This window comes from Falco rusticolus, chromosome 9 (genome assembly GCF_015220075.1).
Source record: "Falco rusticolus isolate bFalRus1 chromosome 9, bFalRus1.pri, whole genome shotgun sequence".
Lineage (NCBI taxonomy): Eukaryota > Metazoa > Chordata > Aves > Falconiformes > Falconidae > Falco > Falco rusticolus.
In genome coordinates, this window is record NC_051195.1 from 40,142,874 (window position 1) to 40,156,587 (window position 13,714).

Below are 13,714 nucleotides of genomic sequence, written 5' to 3' on the forward strand. Positions count from 1 at the left end.
GCTGCCAGCACTGGGACCAAGGCTGGGGAAGAAGGAGTTAAAAGGTTTGCACTGGGAGAGCAGCCCAACTGCCTGCAGAGGCTTAGATCCCACTCTTTCTTCACCAGTGTTTTGTGGCTGGGGAAGAGACAGCTCCGAATTCAGATGCCACTGTCTAGACCGAGGACAAAATTATACCCGACTGACCCGGTTCACCCTCTTGGAGAAAACGAGGACAAGCTGTCTTTGGGGCTGGGCAGGTTGCTTTTTACTTTTGTTTGCATGTTCGGGGCTTTGTGGTCCGAGACTTGCCCGGTTGTTCTTCCAGGCTGGTCACTCCAGGAGCACCCCTGCTAGCCAGGGGGTGCAGGGGCAGCCCAGGCCCCCGGGTGATGGGCGCTGGTGGGGCAAGGGATGGCTCCGTCCCTGCGTCCCATCCCTCGGCAGGTGGCTCTGTAGGGGAGGGCTGGCTGCTACTGCCATGGGACGCTCAGTCTGCACTGGGCGGGACTGGGGAGTACTGGGAACGTCGCCACGCAGGGGTGAGCTGTGGGTTCGGGGACGGAGGGAGCACAGGAGCACAGGGCTGGATGTGGCTGAGGTAGGTCCCTACCTTCCTCCTAACTCCTTCTTCCAGGGCTGATCCGCTCATACCTGTGGGTGAGCAGTGCCTGGCTGGGCGAGGGACGCTCCGTCCCTGTGGGCACGAACAAAAGACGCGGCGGGACGGGGGATCGTGGTGGGCTGCTTTGGGGGGGCAAGAGGTCGAGCTGTGGCCAGGCTGAGCCTTGCTGTGGCCCAGACGGTCGAGGGGGCTGCATCCCAGCCTGGGGCACCGCATCCCCACGGAGCCGGTGGCAGCAGGGTGAGAGAAGCTGGAGCCGCTCCGTGTCCCGCGCTGGGCGCGCTCACCGGCAGCGCGGCTGCATCAGCCTGGAGGGGGGGTGTGCGGGGGCTGTGGGCTTTCGCCGAAGAAACAGTGGTGACCTGTTTTGTGTTTAAACGTGGCTGCTCCTGCCCCCTCTCCTGCAGAGCCCTCTTGAAGCCCCAGCGAGATCTCCACTGGCTGCGAGTGTTGCAGGTGGTCGAGTGGCACCTACCCCCAAAATGATGGAAAACAAAGTGTTTATGTCGTTTACGTTCTACAGCACGATCTTGATTTTAAAAATGTATGTTGTTGCCATCGTTACGGGACAAGTGAGACTCAGAAAGAAGGTAAGATCCAGCTTCCATTTCCTTCTCCCTTTCTGGCTTTTTTCCTTGGGGTTCTGTGTTTTTTCTTTCTTCTGTTACTCTTGTGAAGGCCAACAGAGTTTTCCTGAAGCAAGCTCCATTTTTTTTGACCTTCAGTTGAAAGCAAAACATGTTTCATAGCTGCAGCAGATATTTATCTCACTTCTCTTTGGTACTTTTTGTTTGTTTCTACCATCTGTAGCTTCATGTTTATAATTTCTGAATCCCAGTCTAAATAGTAATTTCAGATCTAAAATGCCATGCAGGTGAGCTGCTTCTGGAAAGAGTCTGTTTACACTTAATTTGCCATGTCTGGAAGAAGGAAGGGGAAAACAAAGTATTTAAGAGGAAATCGTTGCAATGTTTTTTTTTTCCTGCAGCTTAGCAGAAAGCCTTTTTCAGAGGCTGAATGGCTATGTGAATGCTCCAGGAGAGCAGGAAGTCGTGGGGAATAAAAACAATAGCTGGAGGAAATGGTTCTTGGACTCGGGGAAAATACAGGGAGGACTGGGAGCTCTAGCTGCTGTCAGGAGATGGGGTGAACTGGACCTTTTATCACCTGCAACCCAAATTGAACTTGTGGCAAAACTCAGCTGCTTGTAAAATCTGTTTTAAAGTATTTGAGGAGTTTCCGACTGCATCGGTAGAGTGGGAGGGAGAGATTTCTGCTCTCAGATAAAATACAAAGAGATACCTGTGTGCTGTAGCATCATTGTAACTGATGACTTGTCCTCTTCCCTTGTGTTTCTAAATGATGCTCCAACCCTAGGACTTGGCTTGTAACATGATTAAAGAAAGCACCAGGGTCCTTTTCAGGCTGCAAAGTGAAGCTGTTGCATGTAACCAAGTCCCTGAGGAACAGTTTCTGAGCATAGGTGGGGAGCTCATATAAGTAATTTTTATTTGTAAGTTTATTAGCGTAGGATCTGATTTCCCCAGGGCTGGTTTCAGTCACAGTATCACTGCCAAAAAGCCAGTGAGGGAATACTCTTTCTTGGTAGGGTAAACTAATCTGACAGTCCAGGTTATCTTTTGGATGCTGCATTCAGCGTCTGCAAGCTGTGTGCCAGCAGTGATCTCATTTGGTGGTTGAAAAAGTCTCATTTAAGTGGGTTTCATGGGGAGAAGTGGGCTGGGATCAGGAGCTCCCATGAAGCCCCCTGTTTGGGACTCAGCAGGCAGAGTTGTTTTTTTCAGAGGATAAGGAAACCCCTTGGGAGGTGCAGGGTTTAACCCCCAAGACCATGCACATGGAAGTGCAGTTGCTCTTGTGTTTGTGAAGGGTGGTGAGAAACTGGGGCAGGAAGAAATCTCCATAGGTCTTAAAGATTAGGGGCAAAGCTTCTACCTGTGAAGTTCCTGAAAACATTATAAGCATACATATTATGGGGATTCTCCCTTGCAGGCATTTGCAAACCCGGAGGATGCACTGCGCAACGGGGGGCTGCAGTACTACCGTGAAGACCCCGATGTGGAGCGGTGCCGCAGGCAAGTAGGCGGCGGTGCCGGCATTCCCACTGTGCTGCGAGGTGATCCCTGGCAGATGCTGGCAAAGAAGCAGTGGGAAGCTAAAGGGCTCATTATTTAATTACCTAGATGGGTTGAATGCCTGGAGCTCAGCTGTGTGACCCTGCACACTAGAGCAGTTTAATCTTTAATGGGAGCATGTTGTGTGCTGGAGCAAGGACACGGAGAAAGACCGAGGTTTGGGTCCAACAGCCTACTCTGATGCAATTAAACTAATTTTTAGATGCTCAAAGTCCCACAAGCCCCCAAGGTCTTGTCCCATACCCGCAACCAAAGGCTCCTCGTGCCCTGCCCCAACAGGACCCAAGCTCCCTGCACAGCTTGGAGAGGTAACTGTGTGACTGGTCCCAGTGCTATATGCAGCTGCCCTTTTTGTGCATTTGGGAAGAAGCTGGATGTGATTGCAATAACTTTTGCTTCCCTAACTGTGCAAAGTCTGAATCTTCCCCCTCTTCTGTGGGGCTCACAGTTCCTCAGGGGTAAAGCATGGGGTTATTCAGCCCCAGGCTTGGTTTGCCATCTCTCTTGCGCAGAAGGAGGTGCCCTGAGTGTTTGGCTGGATCACTGGTGACATGCAGGAAAGGGGCTGGAGCCATGCCCTGCTGTCAACTGAGACCTTGGCTGCCAGCTCTGCTGTGGGTGGGGAACTGTGCCGCTCACCTCTCGCTGCCTGCAAGATTTGCTTTAAAAAACGTCCAGTGCCACCTAATCCCTGGGCTTCCAGAGGAAGGAGGGTGGCAAATGAGCTATTTTCTTCCTAGGAAAAAGAAAATCATCATAATAAAATAAACAATCAGAAAATCATTAAAAAAAAAATCTTCTTTAATTAGTCAGAAAAGACAAGCGTCCATAAAAATAAATAAATGGAGCTGCAGCAAAGACCTGGGGGAGGTCTGGGATCTGACTTGTGCAGTTAAAGCACTCTGAGTCGGTCCTTGCTGATCTGTTCACAGCCCTGGGGAAGACAGATTAAACCCAAGGTGTTTTCCCTGAACAAGGGTGTTGTTGGGTTTTCTTCACGGGTGTTACTGGGAGCGTAGCAGAGCCATGGCTGAGCTGCTGGGGTTATTGGGAGTGTAGCAGAGCCCGGCAGGGCAAAGGAGAGCAAGCAGCAGCCAGGAGGGAGGTTTCCCCCTTGGTGTTTAGAGAGGCCCCTGGCTGTGTCTCAGCTCTTGCCTTTCTCCTCCCTGTTATTCCGTTTGTCCTTCCAGCCCCGCTGAACCTCCAAGTCCCTGGGGCCGGGTTTAAACAGGGCTGCTGTGGGGTGAGGCGGTGGGGGTCCGGCAGCTGCCCTCTCCCAGCACAGCTGGCACCAAAGCAAACCATGCTTATCATCATGGTCCTGCCTGGACTGCAGAAGGGTTTTTTGGTGGTACCCGCAGAGGTGATGCAGGCCTGGGAGGGCAAGCAGGGCCCTGGGCTGGGAAAAAAAGGGGCTGTGACTGGGCAAGCCTGTCCACATGGGGTTGGCTCTTCCCAGGGACTGTCTGACCAGGAGAGGCAGAGGGTTTCCTGCAGCTCCCCTCCACTCTCCTGGGTTTGGCAAGGAATACGTCCCCTCTGTGTCCAGGCTGTGACCAGTTCATCCCCAGTGAGTTGTCCTGGCAATGCTGCTACAACAGCAGGACCTGTCTTAGTGTCTTTTCTAGGCCCATTCCTCCATGCTGTCCCAAAATCACACCCAGAGAGCAGCTGAAATAAGGTTTCCAGCAGGCTCCTTGCCATGTTTGTCCCCTCTCTACTTGGGGATGTGGCCTTTAATCTAGGGACTGCTCCCGATGGAGGTGCAAGAGGCAGGGAGGAGAAAGCTCCTTGCTCTCCTGCCTGTTATGGGGATAATGGGGTACTGAAAGCCCTTGGGGTAGCTCTTTTCTGGGTACAACAGGCTGTGCAGAGCCCCTTCATGCTTCAGCAAAGCTGTGGCTGGAAATGGCTCAGGTGCACTATTTACCCACAGGTGGCCTGGCCCTGCTGACCTGGTGCCTGGCCTGGGCTCTGGCACGGGAAGGGGGCAGTGAGAGACAGTGGTGGGGGCTGGCATTCAGCACACAGGTCATTTCATGTGATGTGGTGATGGGAACCAGCTGTTGGACCCAGACCCTCTGCTCATGTCCCCATGCTTCGGCATCACAGTAAAGGGGAGGAGGTTGGGGCAAGCTGCGTGAGCAGAGCCCTTCCTGATGGCTCCTGCTCCATTGCTCAGAGACTGATCCTGCCTTTGGGAGCAGTCAGCCTCCAAAAACCTGGTCTCTTGGTGCTGAAAATTTCTGATGGAAAGAAACTTTTGGCAAACCTTGGCCTGAAGAAATCAATGTTTGGTGGGGCATTTGCCAGGGCGGGCACAGGGACATCTGCTCCATAGACCTGACTCCAGGGGCAGGAGAGGGGCCTTAAAACACAGCCCTCTTTCTTTTCCAAAGTCTGTTTTCAGCCAGGTCTATCACAGCCTGTGTCTGCACTAATGAGTTGTGACAGAGGGTCCTAAAACTTCCCAGACACTTCTCAGCTAGCACAGAAAAGCAGCACAGGCATCTTGGCCTTTGTTTCAGGGAAGAAATAACATTTTCTCTTGGCTTTGTGAGTCCTTAAACATGCTGGAGCACAGGAGTGGGGAAGCAAGGGCAGCTCTTATCAAGGCTTCGTCTCTGCCTCTCAAACTTCTGAGATAACAGGGAAAAGGCAAATGAGTCTTGTGATCAGGTCACTTTGGAGCCCAGATCCATCCCCACCGGCCAGGGCACAACCTGAGAGTCCCCACATTGAAGCATGGGGATGGGGCTCTGTGCTGCAGAAAGCATCTCTTGCTTTGCAAGGGAACAAAAGAAGGAGAGGGGCAGAGGCAGTGGGAGGGCAAGGGCAGGTCACTGCTTTGGGGACAGGTTTCCCTCCTTCAAAGGATAGTACCTTGGGGGAGGAGGGACACAGCCCACGCTCATAGCGTGATCGGATCCTGTTTCGGTAGTGGTGTGGGTGGTGGCAGGTGATGTGATACTCAGGCAGGCACATGTTCAACTGGAGTGCAGGTTCTGGCCCCATCAGTGCCGATGTGTCACAGGGGTGCAGGGGGCACTTGGGGTGCTCCTCCCCAGTCCCCTTTGGATGCACTTACAAGAGAGTGATGAAGCCACAAACCCTCCCATCCTGGGAGTTCCTGCTCTGGAAACTGTGGCCCGGAAACTGCCTTTTATTGTGTAACATGGCCACATCTGGGACCGTGCCGTGCTGGCACCGCACCAGCTTTGATTTTTTCGCAGCTTCGCAGGGTCTTTGTTTTTCTTTGTTTATTTAAAAGCTCTAATCCACAAGCTGTCATCTGTCATGGCAAAGGCAACCCAGTCACAGAGGGCAAGCTTCAGGAGTGCAGCATCCCAAGGGAGAGACACTGGGTGCAAAATCCTGTTGCCTGCATGTGTAGGGGGGATCTGAGTCTTTTGGGGCTGCGTCTACCCCACCCAATGGAAGAGAGAGCCAGAAGCACCCAGGGATGGGCACCGTGGCTAGAAGGGATAGGAGATAGCAGGGAGCCTGGTGGGAAGGAACAACGTTATCTCCCTTTTCAGGGCCCACCGCAATGACATGGAGAACATCTTTCCCTTCCTCTTCCTCGGAGCCATCTACTCTCTGCTGGATCCCAGTCCCACAGTGGCCAGGATCCACTTTTTCATCTTCTGTGTGGGGCGCATCATCCATACCATCGCCTACCTCCTGCAACTGAAGGCGCCTATGCGCTCTGTGGCCTACAGCGTGGCACAGCTGCCCTGCTTCTCCATGGCTCTGCAGATCCTCCTCGCCACCACCCCATACTGGTAGTGCCCAGTGAGACAGACCGAACAAACCCCTTTGTCCCGCACTCTGCTGCTTTCCTCGGCTGGACCGGGTGGTGCGTGAGAGTGTGAGAGTGTGTGTTTGTGTGGACACATGGTATGTTGCCAGGGAGGCCATCTGCACCCCAGTGGTGCTCAGTGCAGCCTCGATAAAGTCCCCATGTTACTGAAATTGGGCAGGGAAGTCACCAGAGGGAAGGGCCGCATCTGCCTGCAGAGTCAGAAGACGATGTGGAGGCAGGTTTCTCTTGCTTCTAAGGGTGAGAGGGGGAAAGCACCTGGACTACCCCTCGAGGAAGGGGTTAATTGAAAGAAAGGTTTTCTGCCCCAACTGCATTCGGAACTGGGAAGGGGAAGATGTGTCCTTTCCCCCTGGTCACACAGCAAGGGAAAACCATCAGGGTCCTGTGAAGTCTCTTGGTCAGCAGATGTGAGTAGTAGCAGAGGGGGGTTATAAAACAGCCGCTGTCCTCCTGCCCAGCCGTGTGGGTCTGTGGGCAGGGGGCTCTGTCACATTCCCTCTCCTGTGAGGACAGGAGGCAGGTGCCTGCCAGGCAGCATAACGTGAAAGTCGAAGTCTCAGGGGTGACGCTGTGAAGCCACTGAAGTGTTCAGTGCTCCCAGCGCTGCCTCATCTCACGCCACGGGACGCAGCTCCCTACCAGGGAGCCTCGCTGCCGGCAGGAGCCTGCCTGTCCCGGCAAGGATGCCACGCAGCCGGCATTCAGCAGGTCCTGGCCAGCAGCAGCTGTGGCTTTTCCATCTCACTCTCACTGTGGCAAGATGCAGAGGGACATGCCTGGAGCAGCCAGCAGGAATCACTTACCCTGTAGAGAGCTGAACACAAAGCTCTAGGACTTCTGGAAAGACTGAGATGCTCATACAAAATGGGGTCTGCAGTTTGAAGACAGACCTTTCTCCCAAGTGTGGTATCTGCGTTCACATGCTGCTGATGTGTGAGAATGCTCCCAGGACAACAGACTGGATTTCTCCCCCTCTGTAGCCTTTCTCTGGCCACAGAATGGCCATTAATATCTGGGGAATGTGCCGTGCCATGACCACTTTGGGAATGTTTTCTTTCAGCTGTTTCCTGCTGTACACTGCTGCCGAGTGGTGCGCAGCCTGGATTAGCTGGTGTTTGCAGAAAGCTCTGGAAATGAGTGGCTTTGAACCTCCCTGTGTGAGAATACCACTGCTCTGTGGTGTTGTCTTAAAGTTGTCATGTTGGAGAAGAGAGGCTGGGACCAGAGTATTGCAGGATGATAAACCCTTGTAAGCACCTCTGCTATGCAGCTGTCTCAAAGTGCCAAGGGCTGGTCCAGGCAACAGCAGCATGCAATGGAGCACCCCTACAGAGGACAAGGCAGGAGGAAGCCTCTGCTGTTCAGTGCCTCCTCCCTCCCTCTGAGGGTAATGCAGAGTTTTACTAAGATCATATGTGGAAACCAGAATGAGCAGAACACAGCACACCCTTCCACCTGCCCTAAGCACTAAAGGTGTTCCTTTAACCCTGCTGTCCTCAGGTGTGCTCTTACTGAGACCTCACTGAGTGTCTGAGTGCACAAAGCACAAACTGATGCTCTGAGACCTTGCCGAGCTCGGGTAGCGGCTTCTGTACCAGTAACTCCTGACCCCTGTGCATATGTGGCTTTAGGCTGTTGGTGACGTTTGAAGGAGAGTACTTTGCTCTCCCATGGGGGAACTGTGTGTGGAAGGTGGGCAGGACTGCAGCTTCAGCAGTTTGCTTTTGGCCACTTCTCATTTACATAGCCTCAACAGATGTCTGGGTAATATATACCCCTCTTAACAAGACTCTTCTGCCTCAAATGGTGCACAAGATCCTGAACCCCTGTACATTTCTCTGCTGCTGCACATGCATCCTGGTGGCAGGAAGCAAATATTCCCAATAAAAACAAATCATTGTGCTCTGATACATCCTTCCTTTGGGAGCAGCAGATGCAGCTGGGTAGCAGCTGGGTCCAACCCCAGCAGGATGGCTCCCCAGCTGCAAAGTGCTTTGCTAAACCCTGCTGCAGAGCCTGGAGTGCCCTGGAATTCCTAAAGAGACGTCCCCCTTCTCTGGACTCACCTGCTCTGCAGAGGAAGCTCTTTTCCAGGTGTAATTTTTTTGTGCTGATCCTTTAAATTCAGCAAAGCTGAGACTTGGAAAGCAGTTCTGCTTTGGTTTTCCTTCCCAGAGTAGCAGGTTGCTACAAAGCTTGGTGTTCACCCAAACCTCCTCCATCCCAGCTTTCCCCAAAGCAGGCTAGCAATATAAAGTGCTTTGTCCCAGTAAGCTTTCTTCGCACCCTGCTTGCACTCAGCTGGGAGCTTCTTGCCTGTGGAGTCAAGCTGGTGCTTCAACCCTGGAAAGCTGGACAAGTTTAGGTAAGATGTGGTTGCTCTCTTTTCTGTGCCTATGACTTGCAAAGGAGCTGCCTGTATTTTTCAAGCTCAGCAGCCACCTCTTTTTGTGGGTAGGTTGTTGGGAAGCAAATGCCTCGTTTCTGCAGTTTTCTCCTGTTTTCTTAAACTGATGGTGTTTGGGAAGTGCTGCCCCATCGGTGTCTACATTAGCTGGTTGAGATGGATAAAATGGCTCAACTTGGTAGTTTTTCCTTTCCCCTATGCTTTCTGCTTTCAAATAAGAAAGGTAATGGCTTTATAAAATGGACTCCTTCCAATACATGTTGCTGTGGCTAGAGATCTAGCTGGGACTGAAATTTTTGGCATGGAAAGGAAGAAATGGGGCTGCAGAACCTCCCCAGTCCCCAGAGCTGCCAGCTCCTTCAGCCTCTTCTAAACTGCCTGTTCGGTGCCTGAGGCTGATGCCCTGGTCGGGGAAGCCAAGGTTACATGCAGAGCTCTGCTTTCTTCTTTTTGATTAAAAATAAATAAACCCTGCTGTACTGGCAGCAGGGAAAAGCTTGGGAACACAAACTCTCTTGGCTCCAAAAAAAAAACAAACCAAAAAAAACCAAAAAAAAAAAACCCGAACAGAAAAAGCACACGAGGCAAACTTCAGGCAGGCCTAACCATTGTGCTTATTTTGAAATGCTGTGGGGGTTTGAGGGAGGCAGGACAGAGCCTGGTCTCGGCTGACTGGTCAGCCCAAGCCCCATCGGGCTGAGGTGTTTGGAGCTGCTGGCCCTCCCCTGGGCACAGCCAGTGGTGTTTGCCAGTCTGGGGCAAGTGATGAGCATCCCATGCCTTTTCCCAAATAATATGCTAACGCCCAGAGCTCCCAGCTTTCTGCTCTGGCATCGGTGTGGGGGAAGGGTGCACCCAGAGCCTCGTGCAGCCCTGTGAGAGCGAGGATGGTGGCTGCATTTGCCAGTCTGTGGGGTTTGGTGTGTGCATTGTGTGTGCTAACAATTTGGTTTTCACACCTGGCTCAAACCTGAAATTGTAACACTGCAAAACCCACCTGGGACTGCAGAACAACAGTGTTTGGTGCTTAAATATTTGAGTAGGACTCACCCTGCCAGTACATGTCTTCCCTCTGCCCTGCTGAGCCCAAGGTGTCTGGTTGTGGGGAAAAAGTGCGCAGAGACCCAGCGCAAGCCCCTTCACACATGCCTCCAGCCCTGGGATGCTGCTGACCCCTTTCTCACCTGCCTGTGCTGCTTTCCAGGTCCCTCTGGTTCATCCAGACCTTCTCCTGGTGTGATCTGGAACCAAGATCCCCGCTGGGTATCTCTCCTGTGACACAGGTCACTCTCTCTGCCCTCCGAAAATCTGTTTCTCCTAACAGACATGGGGCTCTCCCATCTTGTGCTGTAGGGTTTTGCCATGCAGATCCCCTGGAGGAACTGGGATCCCTGTGACATCTAGGGAAAGCAAGTTAGTTGCCTGGAAAGGATAGCGATGTTTCCCTGCTCCTCTGGCATACACGAGGGTGAAGCTGGCACAAGGAAAACTATCCACCGGGATTTTTCCTGCCTGGCTCTGGAGTTGAGCTGTGAGATGTCCCGTTTGCGACGTGGATGCCATGCGGGTGCCAGCCCCAGCTGCGGGCAGAGAAGAAGGAGCCTGACGGGGTGGGTGGGTGTCCCTGGCCCCATTTGGGGCGGGGTGTGGAGCAGCGCAGCACGATGGGGGGCTCAGCCCCGCACCCCAGACCCCGCCGGCTTCCGCGGGCCGCGCCGTGCTCCCCCGCGCGGGGCTGCAGCGCCCTCGTGTGGCTGCGCGCGCCCCCAGGGCCACCCTGTGCCACGGGGGCTCCCTCCCACGGGGACCCCCGCCCGGGTGCTGGCTGGCCAGGGAGCTGCGGGCAGGCCCCGGGGGGTGCTTGAGGTGTTCGACGTGGAGGGACGGGTGGGTGGACGGACGGTGGGTGCCGTTCCTTGGGGAGTGCCTTGAGGAGGAGGCTCGTGTCTGCTCCTGGGCCCGTCGGCCTCTCTAGAGCCAGCTGACTTGATGCTCTGCCTCGCTCCCGGCCACGCTGTGTGTCTGCATGCAGTGATTCTTCCTTGCACGCAAACTTCCTTTGTAACACTCACTACAAAGGAAACCTTTGCTTCCTCCCTTCTTCCCAAATTGTTAGTTACACCCTCAGCAGATAGCTACCATCCAGATTCTGAAAAGCTTTCCTGCTGCCTTAGGTTGCTCCCTTTTGGGGGTTTGGAAAGAAGCAGCAGTGAGCAAAATACCAGCTGCTGGGAGGAGATGCCCCTTCCAAACGGAGCGTCGAGCCCCATGACCATTGCACCACCCGGGGCAGGAGGGTCTCAGCTGCTGGGAGACGACATGTTACTGTTGTTTGTACATACATTTCTGCAGCTCAGAGGTGGTGTTGGCAGGACTGGGAGGGTCTCTGGACCTTCCTGTTGGCACCAGAGGGAGAAGGGCTCAGCGCAAGGGTGGTGGGAGAGGAGAATGCTCCAATCTCTAAGATGTCTGTGTAATTCATTCTGATGGGGATAACCAGGCTGGCATCCCTTTGAGCTGGAAAATGTGAGCTCTGTTTTGTCTTGCTGTCGTGGCAGCCGATGTTGATGACAATACAAAATTGTTCTCATTAAAATATTGTGGAGGCAAACTTCAGCTTTTCATCAGTCAGAAAGCCATGCACAAGTGCTGGGCTGTGGGGTCAGAAACAAGCTGAGACTTGCCCTTTGGGAGTCAGCTGGTTGAAACCAACAGCTTCAAGGAAGGAAACGCAATTTGCAAATAATGTTCTTCCAACCTTCCCCCACCTGAAGTTGTGCTGTATGGAAGGAGACCAGCACTCCTGCAGAAACTAGATCTGGTGATGGATGTGTCCGTGACAGACTGGTTCCTAGGAGGAAAAAACCTCATGTGCTGGAAGAGAAAGAGAGGCAGCACAATGCCTTTGACGTCCTCTTCATTGACATCCCTCTCCTGTGGACTACAGACCCTGCCAGGTGAGCTGCAGCTCTTCATGCCTGTCTGTCTCCTGGTTTGCAGTAGTCCATCAGCTCCTGGGAGCCAGTGAACCATGAGTTGAGAACTTCTGCTCTAGTGGGAGCTGAGCTGAAGCTGGGACAGTTCAGGCAGGAAATAAGTGACATATTTCCAGCAGCTAACAGTAATGAGTCACTGGAAGAATCTGCCCTGGGATCTGTGAGCTCTTCACTTTCAAGGGTCTTTTGACTCAGGGCTGGATGCCCTCCAAAGGATGCTCTGCATTGGCCACATGCTGAGGACATGAGGATGCTGCTTGGGTGATATTCCCAGCCTGAGAGCAGGCAGGAGGCTGGACAAATAACCTTAATGATCTACAAGTCACTTATAGAATGAATTATAAAGTGGTAGCAGAGCAGTACGATAGGGATGGTTAAGCTGCTGGTGGGCAGGACCCTGGCTGCTGCAACAGGCCAGCATGGCTTTGTGGGCTGCACGTCCCACAGATCAGATCTGTAAACAGTGTGTGGGGTGCCCTGAGGCCCAGCAGCCAGTCATGGTTCTGTGCACTAGCACAGTTCCAGGCACGGGGACAAGATCACTGTGTCTGTCCATGGAGTTGCCCACTGCTCCTGTGATGGCACAAGGAGCTCTGCGGCTGCATTGTGGAGAAGTCATGCTCCTTTCAAACCTTTCATTGTATGGCCATCCCCAGGGTTTCTCTCCTAGAACTGAAAACAGGATGGAAAGACAGGAAAGCTCAGGCCGTTAGCGGGCTTGGGATGATGTCTAGAGCAGGGACTTGCTCCCCTTCTACTGAGCGTGCACTGAAGTGCTGGGATGAAACAGGATGAGCCTTGTTCCTCTCTGGGGAAAGCTGGGATGTGTTGCTGTAGGGGTCCTTCCTCAGCCTTGCAGTCCCATGGGATCCATGTGCCACAAAGACTATGGTGGTGGGGGACACGGGGCTTGCTGCTGGGAGGGAGCTGATCCTGTGGTCTCTCGTGGAGCTGAGGTCCTCAGGGTGTATGGAAGAGAGCTGTTCCCCCCCTGGCTGTGTAGGGGGCATTGGGGGTGGCTTGAGGAGGAGGTGACACAGCCATCCTGTAAACAATACCATGGGAGCTGCTTTGAGAGGAGCCTGCTGCAGTTCAGCAGGCTAAGACAGGTAAAAGAAACAAGGCAAACCCAGGGTGTCCTTTCTCCACCCAGCCTTCCCCACTCCTGGAAGTCAGCAGGGTAGCAGCTTTCTGCACAGGCAGTTGAATCTGCCATTTTGCACCGGCACAGACCCACACACCATTAACTCTCTGACACTCTCTGAATATACTTTATACCTTTGGTCTCTGCAATATCTTGGGGTGATGAATTTCAGACTCTAGTTGTGCTGTGAGTTTCTACAACAGCCATGAGGATGTTTCCTGCCTTGGTTTCTAATCCTTTCCTAGCAGTCCCAGCCACTTGACTCGCTGCTTTTCAGCCTGTGTGCATACTGGGCAGTCTCCCCAGGCACATCTTCACACCTCTCAGCACTGAATTACCTCTGCTGCTTTATAGCTCAGCACCATGAGGTCCTGGAACTCTTTTCAGCTTTGGCTACCTTTACTCTTTGGTTTTTCCTTTGCCTGACTACTGCTTCCCCCTGCTTTTGGGTGCTCTGTGACTGCCCTGACCTGTGAGCCTTTGCTCCCTGGGAAGCACTCTGCAATCTAAGAGCAGATGATTTATTCCTACCCTTTTGTTTCTTATCTTTTAGCTAGTTGCCTATGCAGAATCTGACCCTT

At 53.2% G+C, this 13,714-nt stretch overlaps 1 protein-coding gene across 2 annotated transcripts; it reads left to right on the plus strand.

The window, feature by feature from the left end:
- The first annotated feature begins 99 nt into the window (after positions 1–99).
- PTGES (prostaglandin E synthase) lies at positions 100–8,487 on the plus strand. Of its 2 annotated transcripts, none has more exons than XM_037401236.1 (4): positions 100–239; positions 1,012–1,194; positions 2,618–2,700; positions 6,300–8,487. In XM_037401236.1, the coding sequence occupies exons 2-4, from the start codon at positions 1,087–1,089 to the stop codon at positions 6,547–6,549; spliced, it is 441 nt and encodes a 146-aa protein (XP_037257133.1). In that variant the 5' UTR covers positions 100–239; positions 1,012–1,086; the 3' UTR covers positions 6,550–8,487. The 2 variants fall into 2 exon arrangements, with proteins under 2 accessions (XP_037257133.1, XP_037257132.1); XM_037401235.1 differs by lacking the exon at positions 100–239 and adding an exon at positions 275–580.
- Positions 8,488–13,714: the final 5,227 nt, after the last annotated feature.

Bases quoted from the DNA above. Each gene is read 5' to 3' on its own strand.
- PTGES (XM_037401235.1), top strand. From the start codon at position 461: ATGGGACGCTCAGTCTGCACTGGGCGGGACTGGGGAGTACTGGGAACG. The intron at 581-1,011 runs GTAGGTCCCTAC...CCTCTCCTGCAG, and splicing joins CAGGGCTGGATGTGGCTGAG to AGCCCTCTTGAAGCCCCAGC. The intron at 2,701-6,299 runs GCAAGTAGGCGG...CTCCCTTTTCAG, and splicing joins GATGTGGAGCGGTGCCGCAG to GGCCCACCGCAATGACATGG.